General features: G+C 62.0%; 6 protein-coding genes across 6 annotated transcripts; all 6 read right to left on the bottom strand.

Annotated features, from left to right (window-relative positions):
- Positions 1-64: 64 nt before the first annotated feature.
- Positions 65-5,905, bottom strand: LINJ_24_1590 (putative ATP-dependent DEAD/H DNA helicase recQ; the record flags this gene model as incomplete). The annotated part of the gene is made up of 1 exon (XM_001465945.1): positions 65-5,905. One exon carries the CDS (start codon positions 5,903-5,905, stop codon positions 65-67), a length of 5,841 nt encoding a protein of 1,946 aa, XP_001465982.1.
- A 1,693-nt stretch (positions 5,906-7,598) lies between these two features.
- LINJ_24_1580 (conserved hypothetical protein) lies at positions 7,599-11,054 on the bottom strand (the record flags this gene model as incomplete). The annotated part of the gene is made up of 1 exon (XM_001465944.1): positions 7,599-11,054. The coding sequence occupies one exon, from the start codon at positions 11,052-11,054 to the stop codon at positions 7,599-7,601; it is 3,456 nt and encodes a 1,151-aa protein (XP_001465981.1).
- Positions 11,055-12,782: 1,728 nt separating this feature from the next.
- On the bottom strand, positions 12,783-13,295 carry LINJ_24_1570 (putative IgE-dependent histamine-releasing factor; the record flags this gene model as incomplete). The annotated part of the gene is made up of 1 exon (XM_001465943.1): positions 12,783-13,295. One exon carries the CDS (start codon positions 13,293-13,295, stop codon positions 12,783-12,785), a length of 513 nt encoding a protein of 170 aa, XP_001465980.1.
- A 1,479-nt stretch (positions 13,296-14,774) lies between these two features.
- Positions 14,775-15,287, bottom strand: LINJ_24_1560 (putative IgE-dependent histamine-releasing factor; the record flags this gene model as incomplete). The annotated part of the gene is made up of 1 exon (XM_001465942.1): positions 14,775-15,287. The coding sequence occupies one exon, from the start codon at positions 15,285-15,287 to the stop codon at positions 14,775-14,777; it is 513 nt and encodes a 170-aa protein (XP_001465979.1).
- A 1,308-nt stretch (positions 15,288-16,595) lies between these two features.
- On the bottom strand, positions 16,596-17,900 carry LINJ_24_1550 (conserved hypothetical protein; the record flags this gene model as incomplete). The annotated part of the gene is made up of 1 exon (XM_001465941.1): positions 16,596-17,900. One exon carries the CDS (start codon positions 17,898-17,900, stop codon positions 16,596-16,598), a length of 1,305 nt encoding a protein of 434 aa, XP_001465978.1.
- A 439-nt stretch (positions 17,901-18,339) lies between these two features.
- On the bottom strand, positions 18,340-20,232 carry LINJ_24_1540 (conserved hypothetical protein; the record flags this gene model as incomplete). The annotated part of the gene is made up of 1 exon (XM_001465940.1): positions 18,340-20,232. The coding sequence occupies one exon, from the start codon at positions 20,230-20,232 to the stop codon at positions 18,340-18,342; it is 1,893 nt and encodes a 630-aa protein (XP_001465977.1).
- Between the last annotated feature and the right edge of the window lie 1,717 nt (positions 20,233-21,949).

Raw genomic sequence — 21,949 nt, 5'->3', positions numbered from 1 at the left:
CTTCCAAAACAGCAGCAGCAGCAACGAGCGAATGCTCTCCCCCCCCACTCTCCTCATCCTACGCTTATTCTGAGTCATCGTCGACGGTGAAGACCTCTTGCCTGTCGCGGCCAGCGCCATTATCGCCACCTGCTGCCGCACCATTCTCTTGCTTCTGCAGCTGCAGCTGTGGGGCGGATTCTGGCGTGCTGGTCTGAAATAGTGGCCGCTCTGAGAAGGAGATGGACTCCTCGGCGCAGGACGAGGACAACGTCGACCCACTGCCGAGCGGCCTTCCGCCCGTCGTGGGGCAGGGAAGTGAATGGCTCACAGCATGGTCGGTGTTCGTCGTGGCCGCGCCGGTGGAATAAGCCGCGGCGCGTGCTGGCGCTGGCATCGTGGATCGGGAGGGCCCCCCACCGCCACGAGTCGCCGAGCCAGACGGCCGCCCGCTCAGCGGCGTGCGGAGCCGGGCGTCATTGCAGAGGCCCATCAAGTACTCGACGCTGTGCATGCCCTTTTCCGCATGCAGCGGTGGTGGCGGCGGCACGTCGTGTCTGCAGCCCGCCATAGACGTGGCCGGCGTCCAGGGCCCTTGAGTAGGTCCGTCGGCGCCGAGCAGCACCACGCCGCTACTACTCTGCTGCCCCTCGCCAGTCTCTCCGCCGCTTCCACTGAGCGTTTGCGGAGCGCTCTGACAGTTGAAGAAGTATGTGTGGCGTAGCTGCTGCTGCTGCTGCTGCGTGGGAATAGGGCTACTCCCGATCAGTAGCTCGCTGTTCTCGGCGGCGTGGGCAGCGCCGGTCTGACCACTTCCCCGGAGTGTGTCTGACAGGCTAGGGTCACCACCCCTCACGGCATCAGAAGGCACCGCCAGCGTCATCATCGTGGACGGCTGGTGGTGCACTTGTGGACACAGTCGCTGAGCCATGGGAAGTCCTGTGCCGCCCAGAGGCGCCGAGGCGGATGTAAAGGAGGGTGAGCTGGGAGAGAACAGATGGGCGTTTCCGCCGGCGGTGCTGTTGTGGGGCAACAGCAGCGGCGCCGGCGTGCTCGATGATGGCACACCAGAAGCAGCGGCGGCAGTGGCAGGCGTCTGCCACGCAGGCGGCTCCGGAAATAGAGGCACAGAGAACTGCGGCATGGGAGGCTGATGAGGATGCGGCTCGTGCGGCGGCAGAGCGGCTGCTGCTGTGGGGGCAGCAATCATACGTGTGTTTCCATGTGCATTGGCCACCGATGGATCGCACGTGAGCTGGTCGTAGCTGTCCGCGACACGGTGCACTGCGGCAGCTGGATTTGTTGGCGGTGGTAGCGGTGGTGCAGCTGCGCACCCCTCGTGGCCCTGAAGAGACAGCCGCGGAGAGGATGATCTGGAGCCGATGCCGATGAGCACCGCCGCTGGAGCGGCAGCTGTGGTGGATGAAAAGGTGAACATCGTGCGTCGCTGCCGCGGCTGGTCGCCGAGGGTGCCTGGCAGTGCCACGCCGCTGCCGCCATCGCGTGATGGGGTGCCTGCGGCCGAGGACACCGATGCGCGCGCCTTCTCGGGCGTGACTGGGTCCAGCAGTATCGGGCGCTGTGCCTGCTGATGCGTTGCACGGCCGTTTATCGCTCCCGCTTCGATGCCGATCCCGCCCACAAAACCAGACGCGGTCGCACTCGCTAGTCGGTCGCCATCACCACCGCGCTCCTCCTCCCCGTCATTCTCAACGATCAACTCGCCAGCGGAGGCGTTTGCGCGGCCGAGGCGATTGCGCGGCCGCACCGCCGTCTTCACATCCTTCACCTCCGCCGCCTCTGCCTCCGACAGCTCCTCGACGTCGCCTATGTGGATGTAGCGGAAATGCCGGTACACCCGCAGGATGTCGGCGCCGTACCGCTTCACCTTGTTCTTGCCCATCCCCTCCAGGTCGATGAGGTCGCCGACGCTGCCCCAGCCAGGGATGGCGAGCGTGTCGGTCAGCCGCAGAATTGTGCTCTTGGGCATCACGTTGTAACTTCGGCACCCCACCGCCTGGCTCACGAGGGTCTGCACGAGCCGATCCATCTCCTCCTGCAGAAGCGCTTTCAGGCGCTCCAGCCGCGCTGCAGGGACGGTCGACGCCGCAGCCGCATGTGCAGCAGCAGTGCCGCCTAGGCCCCTCTGCGCCACGGCCGCTCGCTGGTCGGCCGCATCACCGCGAGTGCGCTTCCGCGGCGGCTGATGCACTTGCGGCTGGCCTCGGGTGTCCTCCGACAGCGTCGAGAGGACGCCGTCCTGCGACCCGGCCGTCGATGAAGTGCGCTGTCGGCGACCAGCAGCTGCTTCCGATGCCCCGGCCCCATCGCGCTGCGGCGTCGTCACGCTGGAGATGTAGGATGGGGTAGCCATGCTGCTGCTCTCATCGTCGATAAAGGACGCCATGCTGTTCGACATTGCAGAGTCTTCCTCGATGGATGAGATCGCCCCTTCGTCGTCATCAGTGCTGCCGTCTGCCTCGTCCAGCACGTACCTGTTGCCGCGGCGCCCCTTCTTTGCCTCGGGCTTGCGCTTCTTCTCTTCTGGTGCTGCCGCCGAAGCCCGTGTGCCGCGACCGTCGCCCACGGCCGCCTGTCGTTTGGCACAGTCAAACAGCTCGACGAGCGGCATGTCGTCCTTGGCGGTGGCACCCGAAACAGCACTGGCCACAGCGCCGAAGCTCGCATCCCCTTTACTACTGCGGGCCTTCACATTTCGCAGGCGCAGCGTTATGACGCGGTGTCCAGCCTTGATGTCGCGGTGGAGCTGCTGCGCTGCTGGGGTGCCGCCAAGCTCTACAAAGGCGCACACGGCGAAGTCATTGATGCTGTCCAGCCGCTCCTCGAAGAGCCCGAGCTGCATCCCCTCGAGCAGCGTGCGGTCCAAAAGTACCTTCGAGTGCTTGGCGCCACTCTTGTACTCCGCCGGCGTTCCCTTCATGCGCATGCGCATCTCGACGGTGCGCCCCATTTCCGAGACAGAGCCGCGGTACACGCCGATCAGCTGCTTCGACGTCATGGTGCCGAGACGCAGGATAATAGCGTACAGATCAAGCAGAATGTTGCCCACGTCCACCTCCTTCACCGTCCAGCCCTCGGCCAGCTTGCTGGCACAGTTATCACACAACTGCGTGACGACAGACACTGATGCGGCCGGCGTCGGTGGCAGCGGCGGCCCCGCGCCACCGCCAGCGGCAGCCCGCTGCGTAAGGCAAAAATGGACGTCCACCTGCTCACCAAAGTGGTGCAGCTGCTGGCGCCGGCGACAGTCGACGTTGTTGAGGGTGTAAGCCAGCATGCGGTGCAGCGAGGTGAGGGAGGCGCGCCAGTCTTTCGAGCCGTGGATCAGCCGCTCCTGCCGCTGTCGATCTGTGGTGGTGCTCAGTAGCACGCACTCCGACGGCAAACCGTCACGGCCGGCGCGGCCGCTCTCCTGGTAGTACCCCTCGATGGACTTGGGCATAGCCGCGTGCACGACGTAGCGGACATCTGGCTTGTTGATGCCCATTCCAAACGCGATGGTAGCGCAAATCACTTGTAGCTCATCACGCGTCCATCGCTCCTGCCGCTCATTCTTCGACGCCGCCTCGGAGTGGTAGTAGGAGGCCTTAATGCCCCTGCGTACGAGTGCCGCCGCCATCTCCTCGCAGTCCTTGCGCGACAGGCAGTACACGATGCCGCACGACGACGGCGAGAATCGGTGCAGTACGAGGTCCTCAACAACCGGGATCACCTGCTTGCCTCGCACGTGCTGCACCGAGTACTTGAGGTTGGCTCGGTTGAAGGAGCCCTTGAAGATGATGGCGTCGCGCAGGGCAAGAGTCTTGATAACATCCTGCTGCACGAGATCCGTCGCCGTGGCGGTCAGCGCCGTGATGGGTGTGCGTGGAAACTGCCGCTTCAGCACCGAGAGTTTGCGGTAATCTGGCCGGAAGTCGTGACCCCACTGCGACACGCAGTGCGCCTCGTCAATCACGAAGCGGCAGAGCAGCCCCTTGTCGGCAAGCCCCTGCAGCGTGCCCACAAAGTGGTCGCTGCGGCCAAAGTACTCCGGCGTCACGTACACGAGCGTGTGCACGACGTGGCCGGAGGCCCACTCCTGGAAGAGACTGCGGCGAGCCGCGTCGTTGGTCTGCCCGGTGAGGGCCATGGCAGGAATGTCGTTTGCGATCAGCGCGTACACCTGATCCTGAATAAGCGAGATGAGCGGCGACACGACAACGGTGACCTGGGCCGGGTTGGGCATCAGCGCAGGAAGCTGGTAGCAGAGGGACTTGCCGCCACCCGTCGGCAGCAGCACAAAAACATCGCGGCCGTCCATGCAGGCGTTCATGATCTCGAGCTGGCAGAAGCGGTAGTCGTGCAACCCGAACACCTCGCGCATCATGCGCCGCAGCTCCGCTGACCACGGGAAGCGCTCGCCGCCATACTGGTGCGTGGGGTTCACGGGGAGCTCGACGTGCGCGGTGCGAGACAGGGCGTCGCGCGACAGCGCCTCCGGGTCTACCTGCTGTTCGTAGGCCTCCCACGAGAAGCCTTTGCGAGCGGAGGGGGCCGAGCATTCGGCACTGCGGAAGCTCGTCGTACCCCCGTTGGCGTCGGAGACCGACGGACCTGGCAGCTCCAGGGCACAGCCGCCGATGTCACCACGGTTTACGCTGTACTCGGTCATGGCGGTGGGCCAGTCACCGTGTGGTGGTGGTGCACCAGTAGCCCCTGCTGCTGAAGGGGGGCCACTCGTTGGCGCGGCGGGCCAAGGCGATGTCACAGTGCTCTGCATCAGCGGGCCTCTCTGCTCGCCGCCGCCGGTGTAGCCGACAACGCCAGCGCTGCTGTAGATTGCACCGCCGAGATCCATCACCGATGTGGCGTGCGGTGATCGCACGAGCGAGGACGACATGGAAGAGAGGGACGGCGGCGTCGAGGCGGGTGTGGGGCGGTTCAGCAGCGTTGCCTGGAAAGCGCGGAAGCGTGCAAACCGCTGTTCCAGCTCTGCAATGCGCACATCTAGCTGCTGCAGCTCGTCTGTCGCGTCGTGCTCTTCGTCTTCCAGGAGCACGAGGTCATCGCGGTGGTGTTGCGCCTCGCGGAGCTGCTTGGCGACGCGCCGCATCTCCGCTTTCACGTCGCGCAACGTCAACGGCGACGGCGCCATGCACGCAGCGGCAGGAGCTGAAGCGGCAGCGGGAGGTACTTTGACCAGCCCGCCTCTGGGCACGGCTGGGGGTGGCATGGTAGGAAACATCGAAGACGAGGGAGCAGCAGCAGCAGTGACACCGACAGCGGCGCTCGACCCAGCCAGCTCACCACCACCTGGGTCGCAGACAGAGGAGACGGGAAATGATGCGGCAGTCGCAGGCATACTTGAGGTCCACGTAGTTGCCGTTCGCTGCGACGCCCCTGGCGCGGGGACGGCAGAATGTGCCAGAGACGGTGGCAGAGCGGAAGATCCGCTGGCGTCCGGTGTCGCATGACGGGTCGACAACGGTGCAGGAGGCGCGTAGGAGGCGACGGAGATGTTGTTGCCAGTGCTGCTGCTGCCAATTTTCAGGTTGCCGCAACTGCCTGCACCAATACTACCTCCAAGAGCTGGATACAAGCGAGCCGGAGGAGGCACCGCGACAAAACCGCTCTGATGGAGGCTACGGCACTGATAAGCAGCCTGGTACTCCGCCAAGGGAGGCGCCGTGTCCCGGGCAGCACTCATCGCCGCACTCTGGGCGGCTCCTTGATGTCTGTTTGCCGGGTTCCACCCAGCGCTGTCACTACCGCCGTTGCTGCTGCTCCCAGCACCGCCTTCAAGGCTGCGCTGAACGGCAGAGGCGAGAGCGGGTATCCACTCCGACTCGTTTGTGCGGTACGGCGGGGCCGCTCGAGCAGTCGCCGTCGAAGTCGATGCGGATGATAATGACGCCGCTGTAGGCATCCTCGATGTGCGATGACTTTCGTGTGGCGGAGAGAGCGGAGAACAGAGAGAGAATACATAATATATACATATATATATATATGTATATATGTATATATGTATATATGTATATATGCAAGGGAGTGCGCTGGTGTGAGTGTGTGTTTGTGAGGAGAACCAGGTGAGGAGGGAGAGAGGGAGGACCACAAAAGGCAAGGGTGACGCTGGGCTACTCGCAGGTGTCTTGTCGGTGGGCGTAGACGGCGCGCTCCTACTCGTGCACAGAGAAGAGGAAGGCCGGAGCGAAAGAGTGCACTCTGTGACAGCCAGGACGAGTCAGTAACGCACAGCGATCTTCGAATGTGAATGGCAGGTGCGTGCGAGTGTGCGCTGGTGTGTGTGTGTGTGTGTGTGTGTGCAAACTGTGCACGCCTACCGCAGCCTTCGGGGACTGCTGATCCGATCTGAGCGCCTCAGAGAATGTGGAATATACGGCGTATGCGCTTATGTGGTGTGTGCATCTATGTGTGTGCATGCGAGGGCATTAGCGTATGCCGCGAGATGCACTCTATAGGCCACGTTCGTCTCGCTACGAGTGCGGGCGAGTCTGCGTGTGCGCGTGCCCTGGCACTCCTCGAGTGCTGCCTGGATCGTATCGTGTATGTGTGTATGTGTCCCTCTGGAACTTGCACGAGAGGCCCTCGCTACGAGCGGCGGAAATGAGGACGAGAGGACGTGAAAGGGCAGGCGCTTGGGGAGAAAGAGGCGATCGTGCAAGAGGCCAAGAAGCGCAGGTAGGTGAGAAAAAAAAAAAGGAATGGGCCCGGCAGAGCTTCGTGTGTGTGCGTGTGTATGTATAACAGTGACCCTGCAGGCCTCGGATGATGTGTTGGTGGCTCGCCCGGCCCTTCTCCGCTCTCGTGCTCTTACCCTTTGATACGCTGATAGATGCTGCCTGCAGCTCCCTTCCGTCTTCTGACCCCGTCTATGTGCGCGTGTGTCGGGGGGGAGGTTCTCTGTCACTTGTAGCTGTTGCCGTCGTCTGCGTGGCTGCGCATGCGCGTAGCGTCGTGGACCATGGAGCGCAGACTTGTGCGATGCAGCCGTGACACGCATCGGCCGATCAAGGATAATGCGCGTGTGTAAAGGTGTAAAAGAGCCAAGAGCAAGAAGAAGGGAGAGAACGCAGACAGTAAAGCGTCGCCTGGGCGCGTGGGCGAGAGCAGTCACCACACACACAGACACACACACACACATAGCGTTCAGAGAGACATCGGTGAGGTGCGCCTCGTTGTTCGAGAAGGAACACAAGGGTGTGCCTTTGTGTACGTCTACGTGTGTGCATCGCGCCGATGCCCACCACGCGTGGCAGACCAACGAGCGTCGATACATTGAGAGGCCGGAGAGAGTTGCGTCGCATAATGAACGCAGGCACGGAAACGCACTCGCGCAAGAGCACCTCTCGCTCTGCGTGTCACAGGAGCACAGGGACACCCGCAGACACTGTGGTTCGCTCCGAGGTACTCTGCTTCACGTTAAAGCCTCCCAGCTCCCAGCTGCGTCAGCTGACCAGACAGGCGCGCACCCGCACTCGTGCATCAGCGGCGCTAGCGCGCTTCCAAGCGTGAATACAACACGAGCAAACAAGCTAAACGCACACACACACATACGTGCAGACACGCACTCCCCCATCACCACTGGTGCGCTACCCGCATCAGAAGTAGTCTTTGGCGAGCAGGAACTCGGTCAGCAGTACGTACACCTTCTTCTGAGCTGTGGTGAGCCGCTGGATATCGGGGTCGGCGTCGCACACCTCCTGGCCGCGCCGTCTCAGCTCTCGCCAAAACCGCAGCAGTGTGCCGTACTTGGAGGACAGCAATGACGCGAGCGTGGCGGAGCAGCCGCGGACGCACATGAGCATGCGCGGAAATGCCGTCTTTGCGCGCAGGTGCCGCTGCAGGGCACTCACGGACTGCAGACATGTGTTCGTGGGAGCTAACTGCAGCAGCGCGACAGTGGCCGCCATGCACGTCGTTGACGCACCATCACCTGCGCTGCGGAAGATGTTACCGCAATGAACGTCTCCTCCATCTGCGCGTGCAACGCGCTGTGCGGATGGGTCCTGCGCTGCGTTCTGGCAGGCAGCACAGCCATCAATCCCAGCCACCATGCCACTATTGCCTTCGCCCATGCAACGACGACGAAGACGATAACTGGCAAGTTGCCGCGCGACGTGAGTCGCGAGCAGCTTCAGAAACTGCACAGACTCCGTCGTGTTACGGGTGCGCACCACCAACCAGCCCTTCCCGTGGAGGCCCAGCGAAGCACACGCCGAGTCAACGCGTTGGCGCGCGCTCTCTGCCGGCGGTGACGGTGCGGGTGATGGGCTGCGACTGCCTGGCTGCGTGTCACTTTCTGTACCGCCACCGCCAAGGCGGTGGCGCTGACCGCGACTTAAGAAGCCGCTGCCGCTCCCGCCTGCAACGACCAAACCCTCTACCAGCCACACCACTAAGCGAAACGGCGACGCCGCTAGCAGTCGCCGCTGCTCTGTGTAGCGTGCCCCCTTCACGCTCGCATCCAAGTCCGCGGCCGTCTTACGCTCCACAACAAGAGAGCAGACATGGCTGAGAACCGGTGCAGCACCCTCGGCCGTGGCGGAGGCTCTTGGCACTCCGGCATCCGCCTCCGTACTTGCAGCAACACCACACACGTGCATCGCAGCGGCCTCCCCGGGCGACAGCTCCACGGACAGCATGAAGTCACCGACCGGCAGCATCATCGATGTGCACGGCACATGCTGCTTACGAAAGATGTCCAAGATGCCCTCATGCTGGCGCCTGCCGCTGCTGCCGCCGCCACGATGTGCGCTGGAACGTTCGCGGAAGTCCACGAGCCACTGCCAGCGTACGCGGCCCGTCTCGCTCGTCAGCTCCTCCTGCTGCGCTCGCGCGGCTGTCACGGAGGGGGGCGAGTGTGCATCGCAGAGAGTGGCAAGCGCCGTGTGAGGTGTCCGCGTCGTCCGAGAGGCGAGATCGTGAAGGAACTGCGTAGGGGACGGGACGAGACGACCACGCTGGCCCGAAGCCGCAGCTACAGGAGAGGTAGATACCGCCGCATGCTCCCATGCAGCGGTCGCAGCCGCCCGCGTCGCCGGCACACTCACTGACTCAGTAGCGCAGGTGCGCGGCTGACCGACTGCCACTGCAGCAGCAGATGCGGGCAGGACCGACCCTGACGATTGCGACGGACTGCGGTAGCGGAAGACCGTCCGTGGAGGAGAGCCGGTGGAAAGAGAAGCGCCAACTTCGCCCCCCGTTCGGGTTGCACTGGGGTCGAGCGGCACATGCAGTGCAGAAGACAAGTTCGCGGCAGCCGCCACCAGCGGGACACGAGCGCCGCTCTGTTGCGGCGCCGGTGCGGACGCGTAGTAAAGACGGAGGCGCTGCTGCAGGGTCGTCTTCGAGCCCGTGCTCAGCAGGCCGAGCCGCGCGCACGTGCTTCTGAGGTCCTTCACGGTGGAAAGGGGCACGTGTTCGCAGTTGTTGGCGTCACCGGCACTACAGAAGAAGTCGGCAGCTGAAGACGTACTCAGAGCCGGCCCCCGAGGCGTCGCGGTCGCAGTGGCCGTCGCTGTCAAGGCCAGCGACGTCGTCACCTGATTCATCTGCACGCAGGACGTAGCAAGCCCGTCGGCGCCGACACGCGCCGCAGACGTCCCCAGTCTCGAGACCGTCATGCTGCTGGACACCGTCGCACTCCCGTCGCGCTTCGCCAAGGTGCTTCGTTCACCCTCTCCCTCCGTGTGCACTTCAGCGCCGGTCATTCCTGTAGCTTCCATGAGCTGCGCCCGTGAACACGGCAGCCTACCAGCAAACTCGGGCGGCCGAGATGCATTCTGCTCCACCCCAAGTAGCAGGTCGAGCAGGTCATCCTCCTCAGGAACGCGGCTCTGTGGCTCATCCAGTGTCTCGTGCGGCGTTGCCAGAGAGGCCCACGAGGGAAGCGTCGCAAACGAGTCGGGCGAAGGGTTTCTGCGGAAGGTGTCGTGCGAAGCAACCGTGGTCACAGTCGGCAACGGACTGTCCTTTGAGCCCATCCTCGCGCTGCCTCCGTCATAGGTGTCACTCAAATGAAGACGCGCGAAAATTGTGGGCTCCGCACTCGTCGGCGAAGCTGCCGTGGCACTCGCAGTGCGCGCGCGCTTGCGGCTTCGACCTCCCTCCGCCGCCGTCGCCGCGAAGCCGTGGCACCACGCATCCATCATCGTCCACGGGGCGCCTAGCGGCGCATCAAAGGGCACGCTGTCGCCGTCAGAAGCGGAAACGGTGGCCGCGGCCGCCGCTGAGACGCGGCTCGGCGTGCCATGCGGGCCCTCCCCAGCCGAACGCGATGCCGGAGCAATACCCCCGGTAGGAGCACAAAGGAAGGAGAGGCCGGGCATATGGCGACTCGGCGGCGAGGGCGGCGCCACAGCGCGCTGTCTTAGCTGATGATTATCGGCTGTGTCGCCGCGGTGTCTCGGAAGGCGTTGCAGCGCTGCGTGAAACGACGGATCAGCGCAAAAGCGGAAGGGCGAGAAGGCCACCCACGGTGGCGGGGGAGGCGGCGTCTGCTGAGATGCGGAGCTGCAAGCAACGACGGCGGCTGTATGCAAAGGGCCTTGCGTGTCCTCCTCAACAGTCGTGAGCAGCGGGGAATGCGGCGCCGCCGAGGTGGGTGACAGAGCCCAGAATTGGTTTATCGCAGCTGTCAGATCACTGGCAACATGCTGGGCTGCGCCGCTGAAACTCATGCGCCCTTCGCCACGCGGTGATGCGGTGGATATGCGAATCCGCATCGGCGAAGCGGACGCGGCCGTTGCCGGTTCCGATGGCACCTCTGAAAAAGGCTGCGAAGGAGAGTGGGCTGACAGTTGGTGCAGCTGCAGCTGCTGCTCTGAGCCGGCAACATCGTGCGCAGTGGCCGCCGAGACGACTGGTAGAGGATACCGCGCGAGTGCGTCGAGGAACACCGAGCTCGTCAACGGCTGTGGCCGAGTGTGAGAAGAACCTTGAAGAAGGTGCTTACAGAGACGCACGTTGACGGAAATACCCGCCGACGCTGCCACGACATTGTCTGTGGCTCCGGCACAGAGGGGGGCTGGCGCACGCGACTGTGGCTCCGCCATCAGGGAGGAGGAGGGAAGAGGAGTGGGTGCAGTCGTCTATGAAGGTGTGCCCGTGTATATATATATATACGTGCTCAAGAGTTTGAAAGCTGTATCTGTCTACGAGAGAGATGGGGGCGGCGAGGGGGGGGCGTTAAGGGGTCGATAATATGGCAAAGCAAGTGAGAGAGGAGGAGGGACGGCTGCACTGGTGAAGGATTGGGTGGAGGCGAAACGAGTGGAGGGGTGCGTCACATCCACTCAGTCGTTGCCCTTCTGCGCCCTAAAATGCCCTGACTTTGTGTGTGCGCGCGCTTGGACGCTGTGCGACCACCACTTCTCGATGTTGCCGATGCGGCAGAAAGAGGACGGGGCGCCATGGAAACCAGAAAGACGAAGTACTGTTACGTGAAAGCGCTTGCGTCAGCAAGCGTACGACAACGCATGAAGGAAAAGAAAGGCAGAGGCGGAAAAGAGGATGCGGGGCCGTGGATATCATTGTCATCGTCGCCGTGCTCTTGTCTGGTGGTTTGGATGCAAAGCAGTGGAGGCTTGTGACGCCGCTGCTTCCATCGTCAGCAGTATGCACACGCGCACAAATCCACTTGCGCTGCGGAGCGCGCGCGAGAGAGAGGAAGGGTATTCACAGGGAAGGAGGGAGGGGATGCGCTCCGCCTGGAGCACCCCTCTGCAGCACGCACGCACAAGAGCGCGCCGTTTCACACTGGACTTACGCTATTCACCACCCCTGCCTCTTCATTCTTAAGCGCCACCATGCTCTCTGCCACACGTTTTTAGAAGACAGAGAGTCGGCGCTGGCATTCCGCCTCTGTCCACCCTCCCCTCTCTTGGTGTTTAATTCACTTGATGTGTTAATCACACTACTTATCGCCGTGTGCTGCTACGCCACACGCATGCGCCATGCGTATGTCTGCAGATATCGCTTGTGGCGGCAATCACACGTCCGCTGGCACGCGTAGACGCGCACACACTGAGACGCACAAAAGCGCATGAAGGGAAGCCGCGACGCGCGCAAGTGTCCGCCTCTTCTCGCATTCGCGAAGTTTGTGCCATGGGCAGCGCCCCGTTTCGTGCGGCGATTTCGTCCCGCTTGCCGGTCGTCCTTTCTCCTCACCTCCTCCCGTGCTTCACGGTCCGCCCGTCGTTCGGTCTGTCTTTTGAGCTCCTCTTTGGCGCGCGCGTCCGTGTGTGAGTGCGTGCGTGCGTGCGTGCGTGTGTAGCAGCAGCAGCAGCACTGGCAGCGTGGCTGCGAGCCCCTGCGAATGCACCGCACGCCTGACCTTCTTTTCTTGTGTGCCGCCGCTGCTTCCACCATCTCGTTTCGCCTTTCTCTTTTTTTTACTTTCAAGCTTAAGCGCAAACACAAAACAGGCGAATTCGAAAAGCGTGCACACGCTCTGCCGTGGGGCCGCATGACTGAGGTGCACGTAGAGCGCATGCGAGACACCTCCGCCAGCATGCCCGTCGGTGTGCGGAGACAGCGAGATAGGGCCTCACAACTCGGAGAGAGAGGGGGAGGGGGGCGACGTGATCACCCGCGTGGGCGCGCGCAGCACCTCCGACGTCGCACAACCCATGAAGCAAGCGCACCCATGCACAGAGGGGGGGGAGAAGCGCGCGCGTGCACCCGGCTCTCCCGGGGGAGAGCAAGGGAAGGGTTCGTGTTGCGGGGTGTGGGTGGAGACGAGTGCGTTCACACACGCGGCAGAGCCATCGTCAGCGACGCGTCTAGACGCGCTCGCCCTTCAGGCCATCCTTCCAGAAGTAGAACCTCGGCGTCTCACCGTCCCAGCGGCACAGCACGATCATGCCGTTGTCCGGGTCCTCGTCGTTGCCCTCCGGGATGAAGAACTGGTACTCGTCGATGTCCTTAAGCACCTTCTTCACGAACGCTGCAGCGTTCGTCTGGAACACCTTCCTCTCCTCCTCGTTCTCGATCTTCTCCAGCAGCTGCTTCATGTAGCTGCGGATGTGCGCCATGTACGACGCCTTGTCGTACGATGTCTCCGTGTACCGGTTGTTGTACACCACATCCACCACGCGCTCCTTTCCCTCCGCAACTTCGCCCGTCGCGCCCTCCGCAGCGTCCTCGTCCACGTTGGCAGAAATACCGTAGTCCTCGCCACCAACGTCGATGTAGCGGCCGTTCACCACATACATGATGTCGCCCTCCACGTCGAACGGGCAGTCATTGTCGCAGACAACCTCGGAGCCGGTCAGCACATCCTTGAAGATCTTCATGGTGGCGAGTGGGGGGAGAAAGCGGGGGGAGAGTGAGTGGAACTTAGCGAACAAGAGAGCTGAGCTGCACAGTGGAAAGGGAGGGCGTCGGGCACAGTGATCACAGGAGAGCGGGCGGCGGTGGTTTGTGTGTGCGTGTGTGTTTTGTTAGGGGAAGGGGATTGCGTGGCAGGCGCGATCACGCAAGCGCAATGCAGTGTTGCACAAACGCGGATATGGAAGGAAAGAGAATTAGAGAAAGGAGGCAGATAAGCAACACTAAACACGATGGAAGCTGTGCGCCACTCGACACCGTGCACAGAGGCGGGCGCACCCACTGTTTGGTGGTTGCCTATGCATTTTCTTCTTCGCGTCAGGTGCAATACTGAAGACGGGGGCCATGGCGCACGGCTGCCTTGCGCCACGGAGTAGGAAGAGAAGGACCCGAGAAAGGCGGAGGGCGGGGATACAGACGCACAGGAAAAAGGCTACTCTCGCGCTAGCCCCTACCACCCCTGCCCCAGCCCCCTTCCGCTCTTACCGCTTCCCTCGAGGACAGTGGCGACCGTCCCATCTGCTGCGGCAAGCGCGCGCACAGCGGCTCACGCAAGGACACCCCACGCGCACCTGCGTTTTGTTCGCTCATTCTCTAGCGTCCACAAACGGCCTGGCTTTGGTGGTGTTGGATGCTTTTTCTTTTTCCTGTCTGCGGACTCCGGCTCGACCCTCTTCGTGGTGATGCTGTGTGTGTGTGTGTGTGTGTGGAGGGGGAAGGGAGGGGGATGGAAGGAGGTAGGGGAAGAGGGCTCGTATTGCCACAGGAGTCCGTACACGCGCACAGTCACGCAAACACGCGTGCACACACAGATATGTGCCTGCACACATGCACACTAGAGGCACTTCTAAGGAAACGAAATATAAAAAGCCTGTGGAGGAGCGAGCGAGCGGGGCAGGGGGAGGGGGTGGTGATGGCACACATACACACTGCACACGCACCATCACTCAAACTTCTGCGTGCGTGTGTGCCATGACCCACGACTTCGGCTATCTCCATGGTACACGCACAGAAAAACACGCACCCCTGTCTGTCTCCGTGCCGTCCTCGCACTTTACCCAACAACGAAGGTGCAGAAGGCGTAACAGAGTCCATTAGAGACACAAGATATCCACGTGTGCGTGCATCATCCCTCTCCTCACTCCTTTTAAAGTTATGTTAGCTGAGTAGGAGGAAAATGATAGACGTGCGGAGACAGCGAGATAGGGCCTCACAACTCGGAGAGAGAGGGGGAGGGGGGCGACGTGATCACCCGCGTGGGCGCGCGCAGCACCTCCGACGTCGCACAGCCCATGAAGCAAGCGCACCCATGCACAGAGGGGGGGGAGAAGCGCGCGCGTGCACCCGGCTCTCCCGGGGGAGAGCAAGGGAAGGGTTCGTGTTGCGGGGTGTGGGTGCAGACGAGTGCGTTCACACACGCGGCAGAGCCATCGTCAGCGACGCGTCTAGACGCGCTCGCCCTTCAGGCCATCCTTCCAGAAGTAGAACCTCGGCGTCTCACCGTCCCAGCGGCACAGCACGATCATGCCGTTGTCCGGGTCCTCGTCGTTGCCCTCCGGGATGAAGAACTGGTACTCGTCGATGTCCTTAAGCACCTTCTTCACGAACGCTGCAGCGTTCGTCTGGAACACCTTCCTCTCCTCCTCGTTCTCGATCTTCTCCAGCAGCTGCTTCATGTAGCTGCGGATGTGCGCCATGTACGACGCCTTGTCGTACGATGTCTCCGTGTACCGGTTGTTGTACACCACATCCACCACGCGCTCCTTTCCCTCCGCAACTTCGCCCGTCGCGCCCTCCGCAGCGTCCTCGTCCACGTTGGCAGAAATACCGTAGTCCTCGCCACCAACGTCGATGTAGCGGCCGTTCACCACATACATGATGTCGCCCTCCACGTCGAACGGGCAGTCATTGTCGCAGACAACCTCGGAGCCGGTCAGCACATCCTTGAAGATCTTCATGGTGGCGAGTGGGGGGAGAAAGCGGGGGGAGAGTGAGTGGAACTTAGCGAACAAGAGAGCTGAGCTGCACAGTGGAAAGGGAGGGCGTCGGGCACAGTGATCACAGGAGAGCGGGCGGCGGTGGTTTGTGTGTGCGTGTGGAAAAGAATGAGAAGCGTGAATAGTGCAGAGAGGAGAAGGAGTATAGGGAAGACTTCATCACAGACGGTGAGCATGGCGGGGAGAAAGATTCAGGCGAGCTTAGGCGAGAGGGTACGTCGGTGTCTCGGAAGGTGGGGAGAGAGGCCCACACAAACACGCACACACACACACACATATACATATAGAAGCACACGATGTGTGAAGGGTGTTTCAGTGTGAGTCTCTCTCTTCCTCTCTTCACCCTGAAGTCAAACGAGCCAACAAGAGAAATGTGGATAAAGACGAGGCCGGAGAGGGATCGGCGAGGCGATCGTGGCAAAGCAGGCCGGCGCCTCACGCTCCCCTCATCACTTCCGCATGCGGCAGACACGCGTACGGGGGGGGGGGGGGGAACTCGCTGGCGAAACCACCTGCTCTTCCAAACGGGCTTCATTCTCGTGTATGCCGGTGGTTGCGGCTGTCGTCGACTGTGTGTGTGCGCGCGCGCGTCCCTTCCGCACTTAATAGACTTGGAGTTTAACCGTTAGCACCTCCTGCCTCAACAACAGCAATGGCAGCACTCCCCCACCGTCCATCAAGCCATCATCATTGGCCTCTTTTCCGTGCCTTCCTCTCTTCCTCGCCACTATCCACTAGCCATGCCCCCTCACATGCATACGCACACCCCCGGTGAGGGTGATCTCGCCCCCATACACCGACCACGTAGGTGAGACGGGGAAGAACAGCGATCCGGAGCGTGGCTCGCACGGGCGCAGTGACGCACCAAAGCCGAGCAGGCTCACAAAGATGGCGATGCGGTTGCATGCAGAGACACGCGCAAGAAAAAGCGCGCCACATTAGCAAGGCTGCCGCCGCACGCATACGGCACGTCCCCTGGCACGCGTGTCTGCAAAACTACGCCTACACGTGCGTACGTGCGTGTAGCTATCTGCTGGCTTGCACGGCAGTAGAAAATCGCGAGAATGACGAGAGGGAAGCGGAGGAAGGCGACGATATCTGCAGCGGTGTGCAGTGTGTGGGAGAAAGGGGAAGAGGAGGCTGAGCGGAGGCGACCTGCCGCGGTCGCTTAATCGTGATGAGGACTGGATTCACCGTCTTGAGCCCACGCAGGCATCCGTCCTCCCGCTACTCATAACCGAATCCCGCATCTTTCTTCCCTTCTGTCACCTACCGAAAGACGTCGTAGATGTCAGAGGTGATGGTGTACACCAGCGGTGCGCCGGAGGCGCCACCTGCACCCAAGATGTGTGGCGAGTTTGGGTGAAAGCTGAGAGAGAGCACCGAGCCCGTCTTGTAGCTGCGCGAGACAACCATCTTCGGAGCGGCGCTGCTGTCTCGCCCATCCCACAGCGCGATCTCGCCCTCCTTTCCGCCCGTCGCGAACAGGCCTGGGACCTGTCGAGAGCAGCTAAACGTCATGTCGGCCTGGTGCGGCTGCAGCTGCCAGAGTGAGGTGACTGGGCTGTGACCCGCATTGCTGCTTGCCATGCGTGTATCGAACGCAGCCCAATGGCCCCCGCTCGTCGACGCCATTACGACAGGTGCGGATGCTGCGGCTGCACCGGCCGAGGGAACAAATTCGACATGCTCGATGATGCCTGGCAGTCCGTAGCGCTGCGCTGTCTGGTCCGGCTGGCGGCAATCACGAAGCACCATGCTCGCATCGAAGCCGCCCGAGAGAAGTAGGTTCGCCTCTGTCGCGTGCCAGTCAAGCGACTGCACCTTCTCCAGCTCGCTGTAAGTACCGAGGCAGACACCGCCTTGGTTGAGGTCCCACAGCTTGATGGTGCGATCGGCGCTGCCGGAGGCGAAGATGTTCTGCGCAACTGTGTTCCACTTCACTGAGAGGACCGCTTCCGTGTGCGAGTCCGCCTTCAAGTTCCGCTTCAGCATCCTTTTGGAGTAGTTATGCGACCGCCGCTCGCACCCGCCGAGGATGATCGCGGGCTCGACAGAGTCCATCACATCCAAGGCCCAAATCTCGATAAAGGGCAGCATGGTCCCCACCGCCAGCATGGACATGGTGCCGTCTGTCAGCCACGAGCTGCAGAGCGGGAACGCCGCAATCTCCATGTCATGGTGCACGTACATGTTATCCTCCGGTTCGTCGTAGACGTACATCTCCAGCCGCGGGGCCTGTGCATCGGCGCACGCCACGGTGAAGACGAGATCCGTCGGCTTCAAGGTGGTGTCCTCCAGCTCCTCCTCGTCGTCCGACTCCACCTCCTCCAGCAGAGCGCCAGGCCCACCACCGGCAAAGACGCGCAGTGTTTCGTCGACGTTCGCGTTCAGGCCGTCCTCGTCGTCATCATCGACGTCGTCGTCCTCGTTCTCCGCCTCCTCGCTGGTGGCCCGAGTCTTCTTGGAATCCCTCTGCTGCTGCTCTTCCTCGATGTATTCGGGGTGCTGATGGCGCAGCTTCAAGCGTGCCTGCTCAGCAGTGTCCGTGGACAGGATTGGGGTAGCCTTCATAGCCCCCTTGGGCACCCAGCAGAATGTGGTCAACATGAGCTCACACGCGGTGGTGCGGGGATAAGAAATGTGCTGCGTGTACGCAATCGACTCAATTGTGTATGCGTATGTGTATGCGTATGCGTATGTGTGTGTGTGTGTATGGGCAGGGAGGGAGTGGGGCGGGAGTTGGTGAGAGGTGAAAGCGCTGCTGCATTTTTGGCAGACGACTCCGGGGAAGGCGTGAACGCGAGATGCGGAGCCGCGACCCAAAAATCTCGCTGTGATGTCACGGGGAAGGGCGTGCATGGCGCACACGTAGCCCCATGCACGCTCAGAGGCCGAGGGAGAGAGGAGCAGTGGCACCCGACGAAGGCACCAGCTGCGATGGCCACTGACCTCCTACGCGTTGCATCTTGTCTGTCTTGGCGTGCGCGTCGCGTTGCCTTCAAGCGTCGAGTTACAAATTCGATGCAAAGCGGTGCATCTGCCGCCGCCACCACGAGGAGGCACAAGATCCGGCGAGCGGTGCCGTCTCAGCGCCGGCGCCGCTCGCCTCCGGCTGGACTTCGTGTGCTCTCTCCGCGGCGCCGCGTTCTTGAGACTTACCCATGTGACTGCGTTTGCGCGGTGAGGGCGACGGCGATTGCAGCGACGTCAGCAGCTCCTGCAGCGGCTGGTCAGTCGCCTCGTCCGTTGCCGCGTGCGTGGCACTCCTCGGTCGGAGGGTGGACATAGGGTGTTGCGTGATGAAGGCCTGCATCTTACGCATCGCGTTCAGTTGTGCTGAGATGATCATGTTGACCAGAACTGCAGGTAGCAAGCCCATGGGGTGCACAAGACCAACGTACTCCACAACACAGTACCGGTGCGGCACCGCCACATTTGCCGCGCGAGCTGCCGCGTCGCCAGATACGGTGGTGGAAGCACTGGGCTTCTTTGTCGCTATACCCGCCACCTCGATGCCGCCGTGCTGAGTCGCCGCTTGATGATGTCGCAGTAGCACTGGCGGCAACACCTCCTCCACGCGAGCGGCGTCGAGTGGGCGGGCCACCATGCCGGAGAGCAGCACCACTGCCCGCACGTAGCGCGACTGATGCGGGCCGAGGGGCATGTGGTAGCCCAGCGGGGTAGAGAAGGCTTTCACGTACGCTGTGTCGTCCGACCGCACCTCCTCCGCGACGACGATTTCGAAATCACGGTCTTGCACGAACGGGACGGGACTGCGTGTCTCAAGGTAGTGGATCGCAACGCGGCGCTGACCCGGAAAGTACTTAAAAGCAGTCGGCGACGAGGCGGCGGCAGTGGCGGGGCCAGACACCAACGCGCTGCCACAGTCACCGTGGATAGCGTCCGTCGTACGTGAAGAGGATGATGCCCGTTGGCGGAGCGCTCCACGGCTCTGCGCTGACAGGCTGGTTGGGCTGCGCTGACTAACAGCCGCTCCTGCAGTGCCGATGGAGGTCGACAAGCGATACTGACGCTCCACCGCCTTGGTCTGCTCAGGTGGTGTCAGCTCTCGCAGCAGCGCGCTACGACGTAAGTGCGAGTCCCACCTGGGGCGAATGTCGTTGTCCATGTATTGGAGCACATCCCCGGGCGAGCACGGCAGCACCGCGTAGGCGCGCATGAGGTGCATCGGGCAATCCTCGACCGGGGTGCTGTACACAGAAATGCCGGTGTCGGAGTCGGCAGCGATGCAGCGGAACACCAGCGGTGGCTGAGGTGCAGAAGAGGGCGCAGGTGGCGGTGAGAGAGTCGCAGCTGCGGTGACGCTGCCGTCGCTGCTCAAGTTGACCGAGTGTCTACCGAAGGCGCACGGTGTCGGACAGCCCGGCACCGGCGGCAGAGGGCACCGCAGTATCTCCTCCAGGTCGGTGTAATCGGCAGCGCGCTCGTAGAGGCTGGCATCTGTTGCAGCGTCAACGGGCCGAGCGCTTCGGGGGCGTTGAAGAGGAGATTCGTTGGTTGTGGGAGGTGCGACCGGTGTAGGAGCAGGCCGGGGAGACTTCTTAGCTGCAGGGATGGCAAAGCCGCCGCCATGCTCGATGAGGCCTGGCACCTCGGGGGCACGCGCCACTCTTGCACCGCTATGCGTTAAGGACAGCAGCACATCGCGGCGGCTCGCAGAAGAGGCGCCGCTGTGTCTCTCGATGCGCTTGAGACTACCACTGCTGCCGTCGCCCATGATGTTAGTCGCACGTGCCACCCGAGACGGCTCTCTGTGGAGAAGAGAGTGAACTCTGCGCAGAAGAACGTTGAGGGGGCCATCCCCGGCGTCTCTGGCGGGGCCGTCGCGCTCGGCAGCCGCCGTGGGGGCTGCGTACGATGACGAGTGCAGAAGGTACGACATCGTGGCTGTGAGAGTTTATTCCCGCTGCACTGGTGCAGGGCAGTGTCGCCTTCGTCCCCTCTCTGTGCGGGTGTGTCTTTACTTGACCGCAGCTGAGAAGATACCGATGGGCGATGCAGGGGGGAGGGGGAAAGAGCAGCGGCGGGGGTTGGGTGCGCTGTGAAGCCGAGAACGCAGAAAGAGCTAAGCAGGAGCGCCAGCGGTGACGCACGCGGTATTCCCGATGAAGTATAGCCCGAACAAAGAGCAGGATGGAAGACTAAGAAGGGAGGCGGCGAGAGGAGATAATAAAAGGCGAAACAGGTAGCTGTGCGCCTGCGTCTGGATGTGTGTGTATGTGTATGTGTGTGTGTGTGTGTGTGTGTGTGCCAGCAGGAGCGTGTGCTGTTGCTGCTCCTACTTGACCTACTTGGTTCTCGTGGATTTCCGGATGGGAAGGAAGAAAGGGGCTAGAGGAATGTAGAATGAAGAGCGCTCCGTTTTTTTTTTTACGGGGGCGTAAACGCGGTTCGCATACTTCGCACGTGGCCTCGCAGGCCCGTTGCATAGTTTAGGGAGGAGGAGAGAGCGGGGAAGAGGGCTTCACACATCCTTTGGGTATTTGATGGACTTGTGAAGGAGCACGAACAATGCAGCCGGGTAGCCCAGCAACTGCACGTGCCTGCCATCGGCCGTATTTATATTTGTGCGTGTGTCTTGGGGATTCGATAGCCTGGAGAAGCCACAAGTGGAGCTGGGCAGGGGTATACACTCTCGGCCCCCTCCCCGAATGTCTGCCGGGGTTACCGCCGTTGCTGCTTCTGTCGTGGTGCCTCCCGCACCCCTCGGACGAGCCCCATGCGCATCCTGGAGGCGACTCCAAGATGGGAGGACGGAAGCACCCCCCCCACCCCCACCTGTGTCCGCGGAAGAGGCGGAGGAGGGGAAGCCAGTCGAGGAAAGCATAGCAGCAAGCATGCACAAGTCAAGCGCATCACTGCGGAAGTGGGAGCAGGAGAGAGCAGGAAGGGGTTCAGAAACGCACAACGAAAAAAAGGAACCGATCGAAGGAATCGAACAAAGAACAACAAGCGAAAGCGGGCGCACAAACGTTGGTGAGTGACCTCACCAAAGACCACGAGGGACGCAGACGGAGATGAAGGAAAAGGAAAGCCGGTCGCAACGATGACGCGTCAACGCGACACCGCATCGAAAACGCAAGCCGAATGTGTGGGCTCCCCCTCCCTCTCTCCCTGTATCTCTGCCTGTCTGAGCGTCCGTGAAAGGAAGTCAATTTGGTGGCTCTTACGAGAAGGAGGAAGGGGGGATGGACCCCAAAAAAATTCGAGACGGTGCTCACGTTCGGTGCAGGCGAAAGGGGTGAGGTCGCAACCAGTCGGGCAGAAACGGAGGACTGCAGGAGACAGGCATAAGAACGAGCGACACGCGTGCATGGCGGCCGGATAATGTGTCAGCGCATGTTGGGTGTCCTAAACCGTCTGCTGTACCACTAGTACCCTACCAGCCGAGCTTCCGTGTTGGAAACGATGAGTTTCCGGCACAGTCGCTTCGCGACACGCGGATGCTTCGGTAAGTCGAGCTTTGGGAAAACGACGATGTACGCGAGCATGTTCGTCGCGGGTTTCTGTGCACATGCGCGGGTGTCAGCAGTGATGACCGCGGCTGCGACGGAAAGAGAGAGAGACAGAAAGACAGAGAGGAGTGGGAGTGCATGGCC

The sequence above is a fragment of the Leishmania infantum genome, chromosome 24, assembly GCF_000002875.2.
Source record: "Leishmania infantum JPCM5 genome chromosome 24".
Taxonomy (NCBI): Eukaryota; Euglenozoa; class Kinetoplastea; order Trypanosomatida; family Trypanosomatidae; genus Leishmania; species Leishmania infantum.
The sequence above is the reverse complement of the archived record's forward strand: the minus strand, read 5'-3'. Positions and strand labels throughout refer to the sequence as shown.